The following is a 19,003-nucleotide window of genomic DNA, read 5'->3' as shown; positions in this document are numbered from 1 at the left end:
TTACAAAGCTGAAAAATAGTAACCTAGCCTATGCATCTATATTTGTGTCTATATATATGTGTGTGTGTGGGTGAATTTTTGTGTGCAGACATTCAGGCACAAGCCAGAGCTTGAAGAAGCAGCCGAGCAAAAGAAGTTGGATGAAATAGAAGTTGGATTTTTGAAGCTGAGACATGGCTGATCACTTCTTACAAAACCTGAAACAGTCTTTTTCTTTAGCCGACCTGGATCCAATCATTGATTCCATGTACCATTTTCCAGGGATGCATCCGGGCCTGTCTGGCTTGAATTCACTCAGCCTGATGGGATTTCCTCAGGACAACATAGTTCCTAAGCTGCCACCTGATTGCCCTAGAAACCTGGAAACTTTACCTGGATGGTTTGTCCACCAGGACAACTGGACTATGATTCCCCCTGTCCAGGAGCCTCCCATTGTCTCCACTGACAATGATCTTGCAGGCAGGAAAAGGAAAGGTGTATTGGAAATCAGCACCCCGGAATGCAGCCCTGCCAACAGCTCGACCTATTCATCGCGGAAGGGATCGAAGACTAGTGTAAGTTTTTTGTTTGTTTTTTTTTTTTTGGATATATTGATCAATTGTTGGACTTGGAAATTTGGGGGGCACAATTTGATTGTGTTTTTTTTTTTTTTTTTTGTTTTTAGCATGCCAGAAGGGGGAAGAAAGTGAAAGTTGAAGACGAGAAACCGAGAGAAGTGATTCATGTGAGGGCGAAAAGAGGCCAAGCAACTGATAGCCATAGTTTAGCAGAAAGAGTAAGTTTGTTGTAGTGTAGTTGTTACAATTTACAGGGCTCTTATAGAAAACAGCAAACACATGATTGTAGCTGTTCATCAGGTAAGAAGAGGGAAAATCAACGACCGATTGCGGTGTCTTCAGGACATCGTGCCCGGATGCTACAAGGTGATCAAATTAATCTTTTATGCGCTATTTTGCACACAATTCTTGATTCGATGTGCTTAATTTGATGAAATTCTTGCAGACAATGGGCATGGCAGTGATGCTGGATGAGATCATCAATTATGTCCAGTGCTTGCAAAATCAAGTGGAGGTGAGTGATAAAAAGATATAAAAATTGCTCGATTGGAAACTCGGAAAAGTTCGATGTAATAAATTATTGTGTTTTGTTCGGTTTCAGTTTCTTTCGATGAAGCTTACTGCTGCAAGCACGTTCTACGACTTCAACTCAGACGCAGATACCGTTGAGACAATGCAGGCATGTTCCTACAACCTCGAACATGCTCATCTAATCATCGATTTTACCTAATGTAAAGCTGTGATTTGCAGAGACCGAAGGCATTTGATGCAATAAAAGTTGAGAGCACAGGAAACCAAGGTATCACTCCTTCGATTCATTTTGGTTCATCGGGCCCGAATTTCAGTTGTTATTCTCAGGTGCCGCGCAGCAGCTGAATGCTCCCGATCTTGTCTCTTTGTGTTCTTTCTTCCGTTCAAGTAAACATGTATTAGGCGACGAAAGGCTGTAGTAAAAAGAACAACATATTATACACTCAATTTCATAGTTCCCATTGTCCTGAGAAATCTATTCAGCTCATCGATCCTTTCTTGTTCTGATCGATCGGCACGATTGGCGGATTTCGAATCGGATCAGATTGGATTCATTAAATGGAAACACAAGACAATTCTTGATCTATATAACAGGTAGCTAGGCATTATTGTATCTCCAGTTGGTGTTTTAATTCAGACAGAAATGTTAATTTGTGTCGAGAAATTTGCAGTCCCCAAATGGGATGATGAATATAGAGAGAGTGTGTGTGTGTGTGTATGTATATGTATGAATATTGGTAATAGTTGATCAATTATTGTATTTGTAGATTCTTTTTCTTGGTATTAATGGGGAAGGGATTGAAGTTTTTCTTTCTTCTTGTGGATGTCTTCATTGGTTTTGTCCTCATCAAATCAACTACTGTTGTCCAACAGCAACAAAACTGTAAGTGGACATCTAATTTGGTGTATATATATATATATATATATTTATTTATTTATTTATTTATGAAAAATTGAAATTGGAGTAGGGCCATGACTACATCGACAACTTCCATTGCACAAGATTTTTATTCCTTTTTAGATTACGTGTTTGTTCCATGTAAAGATGTTTAACTTTAAATTTCATGATTATCTTAGTTATCCGAGTGCAGATTTATCAGTATACTGATTGTTTGAATATACGAGGCCATTTTCGACCCTCCGCTCCATTTTTTCAGTTGCTACCGTAAAAATGCAGTTGATCAATAGTAATTTTATTTCAATTATAAACTTCAATTTTTACTTTAAAAATTATATTTCTTATATATTCCTCTTTTATGCTCCGTCTAAAAACAGATGTCTTTTTGAATACTAAAAGTAAAAAACTAAAATACGCTTGCTTTTTTTGAATGATTTTAAAAAGTATATTAGAGTAATAATTAAGGGTGGTTTGAAAAATTAGAAATAATTTTGTTATAAAGTGAAACCATAGTTACTAAATAAGGAAACAAGACAATTGTTTTGAGACCGACAAAAATAGAAAAATAAGACAACTCTATTGTGACGGAGGGAGTATTATTTTATATAACTTTTCATATTTATAAATTACACCATAATTTTAATTTATTTTTACATTAGATCCATACACATATCATTTATATTTTATAATTACATATATGAAAATGAACATATATAGTTAATAACTATTACAAATAAAATTATACAACCCACTGCATAAATGCATTGGATTGGAGATGATCTGAAAGTACTATATAGATAATATATAAAAATATTACATATAACACATGTTGTATAAAATATTATTATGTATTGCCAGTTCTAAATTAAATTTTTATATTTAAATGTGTTATTTGATATATATTATTGAGTTATCAACACCATAACCATCACTTGTCGAGTGATAAATAGTCTTAAATCTTTTAAAGTAATGGTTGAAAATGTTTTCTACTTTTAGTATTAAATATTGTCATATGCATCGACATGGTAAAGTTGAAACTTATTTGGGTTAACAATATAACAATTTTTAACATCAAATGTTGATATATATTTAATTTCTTAATTAGATATGCAAAATTGAATCATATCAATATTGGAAATTATCATATACCTAATTCATACCAATAGTACACATTTTAACAAGGTTCAATTGTAAATATATTTTCAACAATACTTTTACTATACTCAAGTACGGTCTGGATAAATTTCGATAGAACTTACTAGCATGCAAATTAGACCGAAAACACAAATTACTCTAGACAGATTGCATAATTTCACGATCATAGATCGAATTCTCATATCACTGAATCATCTTTTACACTTATATATATTGAATATATTAAGATGAGGCCATGAACACGGTCCATCGTCAAATACTTCATCCAATCATTAGCAACATACTCCCTCCGTCCACTTACAATGTTTACATATTTCTATTTTGGGACGTCCAATTACAAAGTTAATATTTCGTTAAATACTCTACTTTTTTCCATAAATACCCTTACTTTACATCATAACATTACTTTTACACAAAAAAAAAAGTAAGGGCAAAAATGTCATTACACTACTTTTAACTACCAAAAGTAAATGTCAACCTTCTAGGTGGACGGAGGAGTAATATTTAAGAAAATGATGTTAATTAGTTAATAATAGTGACTTATGATATTATTTTATAAATTTTTATATAATTAATAATATTAATAGTTTTCAAATAAATTTAATATATATGATTAAAAAATTAGAATATGTATTTAAATACTTTAAAAATTCTATGGTAATAAAAAATATATAAAATATGAATATCATTTGTAGATAATAATTTTTTTTTATAATATTAGTAAATAAAAAATACTTTAATTTAATTATAGTTAACATAAACTAATTTTATAAAAAATTAGAATTTTAAATATAAATATAAATATTTATTTTTCGAAGAGTAAAATAAAAATAACGGGGTTTTGAGTGGTTCAATTACGATGTTAAGTTGATTTATATTTATTAATTATATTTTAATTTAATAAATTTTATCTTAAAAAAAAATGTCAATTACTATAATACAGACAAAATAGAAAAATTGTAGATTGTTATAAAAATAAGGAATAGTACAATATATATATATATATTTTTTTTAAATTCAAAATAAATAAATAGTACAATATAGATATTATATGAAATGATAGACATAGACATTCATTATTGTAATGAATTATGAATCATGTCACATATCAATAGTCTAATCCACCACCAAATTTCATTTTCACAGGCATTATAAAATTTAATTTTATAGTATTTTATATTCCAATAAGTAACTAATTTAACTAATCGCATTAATTTAAGATAAATATTTCCACATATATACACTAATTAAGCTTAGAGAAACCCCTTATTTGTCACATATATATATATATATATATAATTTTGTCATTAGACGACATGCACACGTACTTAGCAATCAAGAAATAATTTATAAAAATTTGTCTGAATATTAGTAGTATTAATTATTAAATGATAATTGGTCCTTTCTATGCCACAGAAATCCTAGTCACAATTATGACAAAAGGGAACCAAATCTTTACAATTATATTCTTATAATTTAATTAATTAAGTACTAAATAAATTAAATACTTCCATTATACTTCTCTCCATCCGTCTTTAAGGGTTACATTTACCTTTTGCGTGATTGTACTTGACATTAAAAATATCCTTATATTTGTATAATTTTTTTTACAAATTTCCTTCTATTACTATTATAAGACAAATTTGAAATATTTTTTCAATTTTATTTTAATTTACACTATATTTTAATATAATAATTAATATTTAAAAATCAATACGCAAAAAATAAATGAGAGTCTTAAAACTAGTTTGTAACAAATATGTATCAATGAAGTAAGTGGAGCCCTACAAATAATGCACAAGCTAAATCTCAAGGATGTTGCCAATTCATCACATCAAACTATTATTAATTAATCCAATCTAATTGAAGGTTTTTGTTATATAATACTCCTGTCACTTCACATGTTACTTTTTTATTTTCGTACTTCCCACTTATTTTATCATTTTTTTTAGAAATAAATATACACTTTAATTTTATTTTGAATTTTTAAATTTATAATTTTTTTTATTTTAATTTGACTAATTATTTTTAATAATACATTCTTATTTATTTACTAACTGTACCCTCCTATATAGGAGGAATAATAATAATAATAATAATAATAATAATAATAATAATAATAATAATAATAATAATAATAATAGTGAATTTTATATTGCACGTTAAAAAAATTGAAATGTAGTAGTATAAGTTTTGTTTTCTTTACACTACAAAAAAAAATCATTTTCGTAACAAAAATTTTTTGTCTCTAAATCTACTTTTTCAGTTACTAATGACATTAGAGACGAAATTAGGAATGAAATTACGTTAGCTACGTGAACTTTAGGGACGGAATTCCGTTACAAATAAATTATTTTTTTGTAGTGTTAATTTTTCTATACTACTTTTATGATTCCATATAAAAATGTGTGTTTTTTTTCACCCACCAACTTTATGCATTTGTTTTTTTTTTGTCCACAATATATATTTCATTTATGGTAAATTATTCATACATTTCTTAAATTATAGGCTTCAACAGTACATTTATTTACAAAAGTATCAAACTATATATCTACACATTCAATTTATATATATATATATATATATATATTTTCTCACCGCATTAAGTCACCCTTATATACATTTCAAAATTTATATTTATATATATCACAATTAATTAATATAATATATTCATTAAAATTTGTATAAATCTAAAACGACCATAAAATTCATAAACAAATAGAGTAATATTTTCTCTTAAAATATCGTATATATTTATTATTTAAATACAAATACAAACCAAATAAATCTATAGAGTTTGTTTAAATGATACTCCTATTATATATATATATATATCTACTCTCTCAATCTACCGAGGTATCAATTTTATCATTTTCGACTGTTATAAAAATTATAAAGTATTTACTTAATTTTAATAAGTTTGGACCCCTACTTCATATATTACTAATACTATTAAATTTATGCATATTTATATCAATACAATTACATCAAATTTATATATAATAGAAACTTAGTCTTTGCATATAAATGTATCACAAACTACTATTAAAATACTATATTTGTCAGTGTGCATAATATTTATATTATGACATTTCATAAAAATCAAAAAGTCAATATATAATAATATTATTTTTTATATTATCGACATAATTCTTTATATTTTATATAAAAGAATATTTCAAATTAAAAAATACTGAATAAAAACACCCATAATTTATTCTTTTAATGTTTAATTTTTTTGATGTTTTATTTATTAGTTATCAATGTGAAAGCATTACTTCTCCGTCCCATTTAATTTGTCTATTATTTCCATATTCATTCGCCCACATAAATTATCTTTTTTATTTTTAGAAATATAATGATATACTTTAATCACATTTTAAAATTCATAATTTTTTATTTTAATTAAAATATTTAATTATTTTTATCTTAATATATAATTATCTTTACTAATATATTTCTTAATTCTTTACTACTTACGTCATATCTAAAACTTCATGCCCCAACTAAAATGAACAAATTAGCTAGGACAGAGAGAGTATTATTTGTTTTTATTAGGTGTGTTTATTTTGTATTTTTTATGACTTTTTTTTATATTAATATAGAGAATTATATTGGTAATATTGTAAATAATATTTTATATTAAATTATTGATTTTTATGAATAGATATAATATATATTATATTATACTTTTAATAATATTAATCAGAAATCGTGCCAATAAAACATAATTGAATGATTATTTTTTAAATATTGTGAGATAAAATAATATATATATATTTTTTGTCATTCAAATATGTAGTCAAATATTTTGGTACAAATTTAAATAAAAGTGTATAATAATTATTTCTTTTTTATAATAGAAAAATACAAAAATTCAAAAATATTTTATGATTTTTTGTTTTTAAAAAAAAAAAACATAGATTTAGATAACCGAAATAATACAATTTTATTGAAAATAGTACATAATATTTTGTGAAAATAAATAAATTATTTTGAGTTTGGATATTTTAAAGGTAGAATAATTGTTGGATCAGATATCATAATTTTATATAGAAAATAAGCATAGATTTGTTCTCAACAATGTTAATGAATCATTTTCAGAATCTTTTAAACGCTAATACATTGAACAAAAATAAAAAAAATTCATTGAACTCTGATAAATTTATTAAACTTACATATAATCTATGTGTTTACATAGATTTTTTTTTTTTTGTATTTGATAATATTTATATAGATTTTTTTTTTTTTTTTTTTTTTTTTTTTTTTTGTATTTGATAATATTTATCAACAATATCACTATAAAAAAAATAATATATTTGTAACGAAATTCTATCGCTAAAATTCACGTAGCCAACGTAATTTCATCCTTAATTCCGTCTCTAATTTTATTAGTAATAGAAAAAGTGAATTTAAGAACGAAAAAACTTCGTTACAAAAATAATATTTTATTATAGTGAATAATTTTCTCGAAAATAACTCCACATCACATACTCAATTTTTTAATATTTTTAAACTCTTTAAAAACTTCAAAACTTTCAGATTTATATCTAAACTGATCATCCAATAGTACCAAACTCAATAATAATAATAATATGTAAATAAATAAATAAATAATGGTAAAGAGATGAGGGGTTGTCATTGCAAGTGCAATGAATCCATTTAAGGACAGCTTGAGATGGGCCATGTCTTAAAGGAGAATGCATAATATATATATATATATATGTATATAGTGTGGGATCATTCTTCTTCATGATAAGAGTTTATATATATATATATATTTATAATCAACTTTTTTTAATTTAAGCCCTCCTTTTTGTTACTTTTTTTACACTCAATAAAACAATAATAAAAAAAAATTAGAAAATAAAAATAAAAATAGCCTTCTTTTTTGGAAACCCCCTTTTGACCACATTAATGCATGTTGATCATTTCTTGGAGCATATTCATGCACAAATTAAAGAATCAGCAACTATGGTTAATTTTAATTTTAATTTTAATTTTATGCACAACATAGATTGCCTAACAAAAGAACAATTATAAATTAATGATTAGTATTTTTTCATTCAACCAAAAAACTACTTACAAAACATAATATCGGATGACCAAAAAGTAGAAAAACAGTCATTTGAAATACTAAATAATATCAAAAAAAAAAAAAAAAAGGTTTTTTCATCCTACATCTCTGGTCTATATTGTCGTTTCAATTCATCTTACATTTCCTCTCTCAAGTGGCTGAACTAGCCCACCAACTCTGGAGGGTTGAATGCCAATTTACTATTACTACTGATCCTATGTCGAACTCCCTCCGTCCCGGTCAAGATGACCTTTTTACTTAGGAACACGATATTTTAGGTAGTGTAGATTAGTAAGTTATTAATAATAAGTTATGATATTATTTTATATTTTTATATGAGTAGTGTTGTCGGTATTTTAAATATTTTTAGCATTATAAATCAATAAAATATATACAATATGAATATCATTTTGTAGAGAATAAAATTTCATATAATACAAATAAATAAAAAATTAATTAATTAATTAATTTATAATTAACTTAAAACTAATTTTATTAAAAATAAGAAATCTTAAATATAGATAAAAATATTTATTTATTGAGGACATAGAGATAAAAATAAAGGGATTTTGAGTGAGTAGCACGTGTAAGAGATTATAAATTTAATTAAATTGATTTATATTTGTAAAATATATTTAAGATGAATAAATTTACTAAAAATAAGGTCATCTTTAATGGGACAGCCAAAAAAAAAAAAGAATCATCTGTCACGGAACGGAGAGAGTATTTTCTATGACACAATAATAGCAGATAAAGAAGAAAAAAAATAGAAATAGAATATGATGATAAATTTATAATTAAAAGATAATTTAATATAATTATATAAAAAATATATTTTTTATATTAGAAAAAATAGGGGCAAGAGGGTGCTTGCCCCAAAATGCATCCGCTATTGCATATCTTATTTTCTTTTGAAAAAAATTATATATTTTAATAATATATTTTACAATTTTTAATTTACAATTATTATAATATTAATTAAATTAATAATTTATAATCTTAATTAATAATTATTTGTATTTTACTGTAATTACTTTTAAATAATTTACTAATTATTCTATTCCTAAAATTTGTATCTATAGGGTGTGTTTGCTTTGTATGATTAGAGTGAATAATATTATTTTATCCAATATAATAATATGTTTATTATTTATTACTATAATCCGAAATTAAGTAAAGTCATGTGTAATAATACTATAATCAAGGATTATTAATTAATCTTTTATATGTGGTATTAAATAATACTAAGGTATAAATATTATAAAAAACTATTTTATCTATTATTAATACCTAACTTACTATTAATTCTATCATTTAACTAAGAGTATTTTAGGCAAAATTAAAAATCTTATACAACAATTCACTATAATAAATATTAAATTATATTGTCATATGATTATATATTCCATTAAAATAATAAATATATTATAATAATATCCTACAAAGTAAACGGCCCTGAGACAAATGAAAATATCATAATTTAATCCAATTCTGAGTACATATACAAAAAGATGAAAGAAAAAAGATAAACACTATGATTTGATTAATATCTTTGTATGCAGTGATAGTAAAATTTTGAAAAGAGTAATTTTGTTATGGGCAAACTATTTTTTTAGTCTCATAACCGGACCCTTTATCATTTTAGTCTCGTAAGTGGAGCCTGTCGCAAACTAGTTTCATAAGTGAAAAATTTTCGCTGTTTTAGTCCTCCGGCGCCAGAGATACCCGCGTTGCTCGCCCGAGGTGACGTGTCCGCCAGGTGTCGCTGACTTGGCGGACACGTAGATTTTTTTATTTTATTTTTTTCATTTTTTAAAATTTTTTTAAAACTTATTTTTAATTTATTTTAAATTTTATTTGTATGTTTTTATTTATTTTATTTGGTCTAATTAAAAAAAATTAAAATCCGCCAGGTGTCGCTGACCTGGCGGGACACCTGGTGGACACGTCACCTCCGGCGAGCCGCACGGGCTTCTTCAGCGCCAGAGGATTAAAAGAGCGAAAAATTTTCACTTATGAGACTAGTTTGTGACAAACTCCACTTAGAAGACTAAAATGATAAAGGGTCCAATTACGGGACTAAAATAAACATTTTACCCTTTTGTTATAATTATATTAAGTTCATGGTTATTTGCATTAAGTGAATCGATACATACTATACCATATCATTACATAAGGTGAATATATAGGATGATAACACCCCCCCCACCCCACCCCACCCCACCCTACCCATAATCTAATTACAAGTACTAATATATGGGCAAGTTCAAGGATCCATGTTCTTGTTTCTCCATCCAACTTTACAAAGTGGTTGGAATGTCAAAAAAAATTAAAATACAGATTGTGGGATCAGCTTTGTGTCATGTCATGGACATATAAGTTAGTCAGCATCATAATAATTTTTCTTGCAATCATGTTTTTTATTTTTTATTTTTTAAAAAAATATTTATATAATGATGGGTATTGAAGATCCATTTTTTCATAGATTTTTTTAGGGGCTCAATTAAAGCCATTAAACCTATAGGATCATCTCATGGACATGATATGGACACCAATCCCTAGCTTGTGCTACAATGCTTATATATATATATATATATATCCAAAATCATTTCATGGAAATTCTCTAAATATTATAACATTTTAAAAAATAGTATCTAATTCAATAAATTGTGGGAATTAATTGAGTAACTAAATCTAACATTTTATGCTTTTATATAATTTATTTTATTTGGTCTTGGGAGATTAAGGGTGTGTTAGATATATTTTAATTCTTTTTTAATGGTTTAAGAAATAGTAAAATTGAATAGAAAATACATAATGATGTGACATAAATATATGTTATATGTAATATTTTAGATAAAAAATATGTGTCGGATGAAATGCTTTTCAAAGAAGTTGAAAACATAAGGGTCTATTTGGAATGAGATGTTTAATGGGTAAATTATGAGTATAACATATATAGTTATACACAAATTAAAAAAATATATTTAAGTGTTTTAAAAATTAACTTCATTCAATATAGTAATTAATATGTATATCATTTTATAAGAAATAAATAATTATTTATATATAATTAATATAAATTAACCTTATAATAATAGAAATGAAAATAAGTAAAAATTATATATATTCTACAAAATAATTTTTAGAAATGCATTGATGATTGTTTTAATCTATAGCCCAAATAAATATACTTCTTTGAATTAGAATTTAATACAACACCACTTAAAATCATAATAATAATAATAATAATAATAATAATAATAATAATAATAATAATAATAATAATAATAATAATAAAATCAAGTATATATATTGGGCTGGAGAATGTATCTAATTTGGTCAGCCCAACAAGATAGGCTGCAACCTATAGTTTTAGTACACCTAAAAGTGTTGGAAATTATACTATAATATCCACTTTGGCTCGAATAATGATCATGTGTTACCAACATTAATCATGTGAATATTATAGAATAATTGTGAAAATCATAGAAATAATTATAGCATTTTAAGTAAAAAAAATATATTGTACTCAAATATATAATTTTTTTTTATTATTTTAGAATTTTTAAAATATAAAACATAACTCAATTCGAATAGTAAAATAATATGATTAATTTCTATTTGTTATTAATCTAACAATAATACATTAGTAAAATATAAAATATAATTCAAATCTAATAAGAAAATAAAAATAATATAAGATAGATAATAAATAAAATCTAATATTAAACTAATGTATAGTTTTCACAATTATTTTATAATATTCACATGATTGTTTTATTAATTGATTTTATATGTATATATATATGTATATATAAATTTTTTATTTATAATTTGTCTAAATTTATAATTTTGATTAGATTATTAAATAAAGATGTTTAACATATTTTTGATATAATCTTGTAAAGTTTATTTATTTTTTAATTTTGTTTTTTTTTTTAAATTTTTTTTAATATACTAAAATGCAACAATTTTCTACCTAAATTTCATACTTCTTTGAATTGTTTAATAATTAAATAATACAATACTGAGCAAATGAATATATATATGTTTTAATATGTTTTGGCTCTCAACTTCCATGGCCTTCGAGAGTTGGGGTTTATTTGTACTGTGAAAATTAACGGTAAAAAGATAATTGAATGTAAGATAATGCTAAAAAAAGTTAATAATTATCAATTAAAATTTAAACGCGATAGTTATTATTAGAACTAATTTAGTAAAAAGAAAGAAAAAAAAAAACAGACAATGAACTTGAATAAGAAAATTATATATATATATATTGCTCGAAAATTAAGAAAATTTTAATATTTTTCTCAAATAACTTCATAATAGTCTCGGAATGTTTCTGATTTTTTAAATATTTAAAGTATTTACTTTGAAAATTATAAGAGTTTTCTCAAATGGCTTCAGATATTTCCTCGGAATAGTTCAAGGCAAAGTATTTAAATAATTAATATTAAAATTAGCATTAGAAATTTCGACAATCTTTTTTCTAAATATTAATATGACCATAAAAAATATGCCTCGCAAATGTTGAGACATTTTTCAAATAGTTCGGAATATTGTCTCGGAAAGTCTCGAGTAAAATACATTAGCCTCGGAAATTCCGAGAACCTTTCTTATTCCAATAGTAATATTTAATATATATAAAACATTGGCTTCGGAAATGCCGAGATCTATCTCCAATAGTTTTGAAATACTGTTGCGAAAAAGTTTGAGTAAAATACATTAGCATCGAAAAAGTCCGAGACCCTTCCCATTCCAATAAAAATATTGAATATATAAAAGATTGACCTCGGAAATTCCGAGACCTTTTCTATGTAAGGCTCGGACTTTACTTCGGGGTATTTTAAACGTTTAAATAGACTTGGAATCTCCAACAATGGACTCGGAATTTCCGAGACCAAAAATAAATAAAGTTGTTTATATTAATTAAAAGACTTAGAATAGTTTCGGAAGTATTATGAGACAATTTTTCGAGGTATACTTGTAGAATTCTAGTAGTGTATATATTTTCAATTAAATTAACATATGATATATTGATTAAAATCATATGTTATCTTCTTTTGTTTTTGTTTTCCTTATATGTACTAATTAGAATAATCAACATCATATTTATCATTACCATTAACACCATAATCATTGACAATTGTATGTTCTATTGCAAGTGAAAACACTTTGATTCCACAAAGAAAATTAAAATTATTTTAAAGCAACAAAGTTTTCTCCTGTATTTAAAACGGAAAATATAGAAAATAACAATTTTTAGGATAATATCAAGAAATCAAAACACAATTCAAGCACACACAAATTAAGGGCTAATTTGCATTAATATTTTACATACATCTCATCAACAAATTGGAAAAACCCTATCTTTAATAAAATCTCAAACTACATTACTTGTCCCATTAACCAAAATCTCAAATTAACTACCTTTAAACTACATCCAACTAATCAATTCCACACAATTCCTACAAATGAAACCCTATAAAAAGGGTCCATTCTTAACCTCAAATCACACACAAAAACCAATCATGGAATCCAAATTCTTTCGATCATTCCTAATAACAATAATCACTTCAATTTTCTTCTTCCTTCTCCCAATCTCCTCCGACTCATCCATGGACTTTCTTCGAACTCTAACCGGAGTCCGGCCAGGCACCTCGGCTGCCGGAATCTCCAAACTCAAACAGTACCTCATCGCCATCGGCCACATGTCCGAAAAATCTCAGTTTGCGAACAACGACAATTTCGATGAAGAGCTCGTACATGCCATCAAATCTTACCAAAAATTCTTCAGCCTCCCCGTCACCGGATTTCTCAACCCCGAAACCCTAGATCAGCTGCAGAAGCCCCGCTGCGGCGTCCCCGACAATCCCACCGCCACCCAAAGCCGAATTCCGGCGGTTTCATACTTTTCCTTCTTCCCCGGGAAGCCCCGGTGGTCGCCCACCAAGAAAACCCTTTCGTATTCTTTTCCCAAGGGGACCCGACAGGATGCGTACGCCGCCATTAGCGCCGCCACTAAGGAATGGAGCCAGCAGGCGCCGTTAAAATTTGCGCAAACGCCCGATTACGACAAAGCCGACGTTAAGATCAGCTTCCAGGTCCGGGACCACGGGGACGGGTCCGCGTTTGATGGCCCCGGCGGGGTTTTGGCGCACGCGTTTGCGCCGCCGGACGGGCGGCTGCACTTCGACGGCGACGAGCAGTGGGTGGACGCGGCGCAGGCGGGGAAGATGGATTTGGAGACGGTGGGATTGCATGAATTAGGGCATGTTTTAGGGTTAGGGCATTCGACTGATAAGGATGCCGTTATGTGGCCGTACATCGATTTTGGAGTTAGGAAGCATTTGAATAAGGATGATATCGATGGGATTAAGGCATTGTATAAATAAACAAGTAACTAACTAAATAAATAAATAATGATGATTAATAAAAATAATCTAAGCTATATACTGCATTTGTGCAGTATAATTTTGTCTATTTTGTTTATATTTCAATTTTTATTTGATATAATTTTATAAATTCTATGCATAAAAGTAAAAGAGAAAAAATGAGTGAATAAAAAAATATAAAATTTTTGGGATATATATATATATATATATATACTCTATTTTTCATCGAATTTATACTTTTCTTAATCAATATATTCACTATTGCGAATGAACTGCACACACCTGTATATATATTTTACTAAATATTTTAACTGATACAATAACATGAGACTTTGACTTTGGTTCAAAATATCAACAAACATCCTCTAACATCACGTAATAATTTAAACATTTTTACAATAATATTTAATTCTCTGAATACAATGATTTCTCAATGAGCGAAAGCTGCTCAAATAAAAGTAGCACCCAATTTTACTTTGGTGCAAAAAATTTTAAAATATATATATTGCTTAATAAAAGTAGCACCCAATTTTACTACATCAATTTATTATTAAAAAAAAAAACGTATAAAATATTATAATCATTACTAAAATTAAAATATTATAATCATTGCTGAAACTATTAGTATTGTATATGGACAAGTGGAAAGGCATTCAACTACGATACTATAAGGGCATCCACAACGGGAGACGCTTGTTGAGAAGCGCCTCCCACGTCATCATTTATTAAATAAAAAAAAAATTAAAACACCAATTAACATAAGGAACGGTACATTGCGAGTGTACCGTTTCTTCTAATTTTTGTGGGCCATGGTCCACTTTTTTATTCAATAAATATTAAAAATAATATTTATAATATATACTTTTTTATATATATTTATAATAATTTGTTTTATTAAAATATTAGATTTAAATTTTATTATATGAGTTTTATTTAATATTTATTTTTTTATTAAAATAATATTGTTAATAACTATAATTTTTAATATAATATTTTTATATTTTATGTAACTTTTTAATGCATATTTTTGTAAAATATTTAATTAAATATCTATTAATTCAATTATAACATTTGTTTAATTAAAATTACATGCAATACAAATAATAAATAAAAATACATAAAAATATTCATAAATTTAAAATTAAATTTACATGACTTAATTAAATTATACACACTACAAATATTAATTGAAAATACATAAAAATATTCATAAATTTAAATGCAAACCTACACGACTTAATTAAAATTACAGACAATACATATAATAATTAAAAATACATGAAATAAATACCAATAAATTTAAATGCAAACTTACGGAAAACATTTGCCAACCTTTGTTTCAACTGTTCTTCAAATTCCGTCAGATTATCCCCTTTGGCCATTATCATTATGAGCATTTCCATCTTCGTCTTAGCAAGTTTTAACTGTTTAGCTTCCCGATCAAATAATTATATATTATGCTAAATAATTATTTTATTTTAATTAAATATTATAAGAATAAAATATAATGAAAAAATATAAGTTTATTAAATAGATAAAATATTTAATGAGGTGGAAAAAGTAAAGATTTTAAAGGGTTATTTGATGTGAATGTAAAATATAGTTGGAGTTCTTCGTGACGTGGCGGAGAGAGAAACTGACGTGGCACAAGAGAGAGAATGGGAAGAAACCCTGGATGGGTTTTTGTGTTGTGGATGGCCTAAGTACCTAAGATAGTTAAATCTTTGTTGCACTTAATTAATTAGTCTAATCATAGTATCTAAACGTGATCATTATGTGCTTGATCCACGACCGCTTATGCAATTTTCACCGTCCCGATCATGTGCATAACTTATAAAGGGCATATCTGTTGAGAAATAATTAATCCTTACTTAAAATTGTTTTGAATAATTACCGCGTGTTGCAAAAATTTAGAAAATTTAAATTTTCTATTTTTAGAGTATTTTGTTTTGCTTTAAAACTTTTATCCATTCATGTACCATCTATAAATACTCGTACGTATTTTATTTTCCACATACGTTATGTGAGCTTTTCAGAATAAAGATTTTCATATTCCTGCAGTCAATCTTATTTCCTCTCCAATTCATTTTTTCCTTCACGTCACATCTCATTAAATCTTGTACTATCTCCTTTTGCTTTCGATTCTCTCTCCTCACTCCAAAACAAATGCTGACACACATATGTATATATATATATATATTGACATATATATACTTGGTTTGAGTTTATATTAAAATAATGTTTGGTATGATATTTTTGAGAGGAAAAATTGAATTTTTTTTTCGAAAAATACAGAGTCCAAATTTTTTTTTGAAAAATGCAGAGTCCAAAATAGTAAAATTTGAAAAAATTTGATTAAAAAAACATACTTAGTAGGTTTGTTTTATGTTTGAATCGAAGCAAAGCCATTCCAGAGAGAGACTTGCGAGTTAAATATTTTCGTTATCCAAGGAGATTAAAGAAAAGCAGTCGAGCGTAATTAGATCTAAGTAGTGGATTGTCATATTACACCTGGTATCAGAGCAAGGTTTGCATGCCAAAATATCTCCGTCTTGATCCGATGTCGAGTGTTGAAAATGAAGTGGCAGTAAAAGACAACGGCAGGGTGTCCTTCGTCTATCCGCAATTGAGATCGACGAATTATACCACATGGCCGATTAAGGTGGAGGCTATTATGGAAGCCCGGGGAGTATAGGAGGCCATCGAACCGGAAGAAGAAGCAGTTGTGGAGGCAAGGAAAGACAAAGCAGCGAGAGCACTTCTGCTCCAAGTCCTTTCGGAAGATCTCCTAGTGCAGGTTGCCCAGAAAAAGACGGTCAGGGAGGTCTGGGACAGCCTCAAGACGAGGTTCGTAGGAGCTGATAATGTTAAGGCAGCGCGACTGCAGACGCTGAAAAACGAGTTTGATGGGTTGAGAATGAGTGAATGGGAGACATTGGAGAAGTATGCTGCAAAGCTGAGCGCCATGTCGGCAAAGTATGCCAGCTTGGGAGCTACGTTGAATGATGCAGACATGGTGAAAAAGTTGTTCGACACTATGCCTACTCAGTGTTACACGGTCATCGCCAGAATCGAACAATCCTGCGATCTTACCACCATGCCTTTCGAATAAGCCGTTGGTCGTCTTAAAACATTCGAGGAGGTTATACGGCAGACAGCACCTAGCGGAAATAGCGGCAATCAACTACTTCTTGCCCAGATATTGGAAAGGGCGGCAGAAGTACAAAGGTGGCAAGGAAAAGGACACAAGTGAAGGAATCGGCAATCGCGGCCGGGGCGGATGTAGTCGCAGGAGAGGTCGTGGTAGAGGTGAGCACACTGACATTACACGTAGGGAGAATAAAAATGGCTCTAGGGGAGGAGGCCGCGAAAAGAGCCATATAAGGTGCTACAATTGCAACAAGGTGGGTCACTATGCATCAGAGTGTTGGAGTAAACAACGGAAGGCAGAAACCAACATGACGTGCACAAAGTAAAATGAGCCCGCACTCCTGTTGCCAGTAGCGGCAAAAAGAGAAAACTGAGCTCTATTGAGCAAAGAACAAACAAACACTCGAACTAAGGGCGAAGATGGACCCGGAGATGACACTTGGTACTTCAACAATGGAGCAAGTAATCACATGACTGGAGATCGCAAACACTTCCATGACCTAGATGAATCGGTTCAAGGAGAAGTGAAATTTGGGGATGGATCCAAAGTTCAAATTAAAGGAAAAGGATTTGTATTATTCGAGTTCAAGGGAAGCGAGCAACGATTACTCGATGAGGTATATTACATCCCTTATTTGCGTAATAATATCATTAGTTGTAGACAGTTGGCTAAAACAGGGAACAAATAGGTGATGGAAGGGGAGTACCTATGGATATACGACTCGAGTGGGATCCTGATCATGAAGGTTAAATGCCATTCTAACCGGCTATACAAGGCTACGATCACCTCCTGCGCTCCAGTATGCTTGATGGCAAATATTTCAGATCATGGATGGTCGTGGCATGCTCGGCTCGGGAATGTCACCTTCAAGGCCTTGAGAAAGCAGAAAAAAAAAAAAAAGAAAATGGTGATTGGTGTACCACTGATGACACGTCCGAACCAGCTATGTCAAGGATGCCTTATCGCTAAACAGCCATGACAACTATTTCCAACACAGACACAGTACCGAGCAAAGAAACCACTTGAGCTTCTATACGCTGACCTCTAGGGACCAATCATTCCCTTGACACCAGCTGGTAAAAAATATTTTATGTTAATTGTTGATGATTATGGGGGATGTGGAGTTTTATGATCAGATCAAAGGACCAGACGTGTAGTATATTCAAAACGTTCAAGCAATAAGTGGAGACTGCCAGTGGGTACCGAGTCAAAATATTGAGGACCAATCGTGGT

At 28.3% G+C, this 19,003-nt stretch overlaps 3 protein-coding genes across 3 annotated transcripts; all 3 read left to right on the top strand.

Moving 5' to 3' along the window:
- The first annotated feature begins 20 nt into the window (after nucleotides 1–20).
- LOC127258844 (transcription factor BEE 1-like) lies at nucleotides 21–1,856 on the top strand. Its single transcript, XM_051285876.1, has 6 exons — nucleotides 21–554; nucleotides 665–775; nucleotides 858–923; nucleotides 1,003–1,071; nucleotides 1,159–1,236; nucleotides 1,308–1,856. Exons 1-6 carry the CDS (start codon nucleotides 174–176, stop codon nucleotides 1,431–1,433), a joined length of 831 nt encoding a protein of 276 aa, XP_051141833.1. The 5' UTR covers nucleotides 21–173; the 3' UTR covers nucleotides 1,434–1,856.
- An 11,754-nt stretch (nucleotides 1,857–13,610) lies between these two features.
- LOC127259020 (metalloendoproteinase 1-like) lies at nucleotides 13,611–14,666 on the top strand. Its single transcript, XM_051286143.1, has one exon. It carries the CDS (start codon nucleotides 13,699–13,701, stop codon nucleotides 14,617–14,619), a length of 921 nt encoding a protein of 306 aa, XP_051142100.1. The 5' UTR covers nucleotides 13,611–13,698; the 3' UTR covers nucleotides 14,620–14,666.
- A 2,513-nt stretch (nucleotides 14,667–17,179) lies between these two features.
- Nucleotides 17,180–18,749, top strand: LOC127259122 (uncharacterized). Its single transcript, XM_051286268.1, has 5 exons — nucleotides 17,180–17,308; nucleotides 17,417–17,677; nucleotides 17,733–18,023; nucleotides 18,183–18,386; nucleotides 18,459–18,749. The coding sequence occupies exons 1-5, from the start codon at nucleotides 17,180–17,182 to the stop codon at nucleotides 18,747–18,749; spliced, it is 1,176 nt and encodes a 391-aa protein (XP_051142225.1).
- The last annotated feature ends 254 nt before the right edge of the window (nucleotides 18,750–19,003 follow it).

Source organism: Andrographis paniculata, unplaced genomic scaffold (assembly GCF_009805555.1).
Source record: "Andrographis paniculata isolate CXL003 unplaced genomic scaffold, ASM980555v1 Contig5END, whole genome shotgun sequence".
NCBI classification, from domain to species: domain Eukaryota; kingdom Viridiplantae; phylum Streptophyta; class Magnoliopsida; order Lamiales; family Acanthaceae; genus Andrographis; species Andrographis paniculata.
The sequence above is the reverse complement of the archived record's forward strand: the minus strand, read 5'-3'. Positions and strand labels throughout refer to the sequence as shown.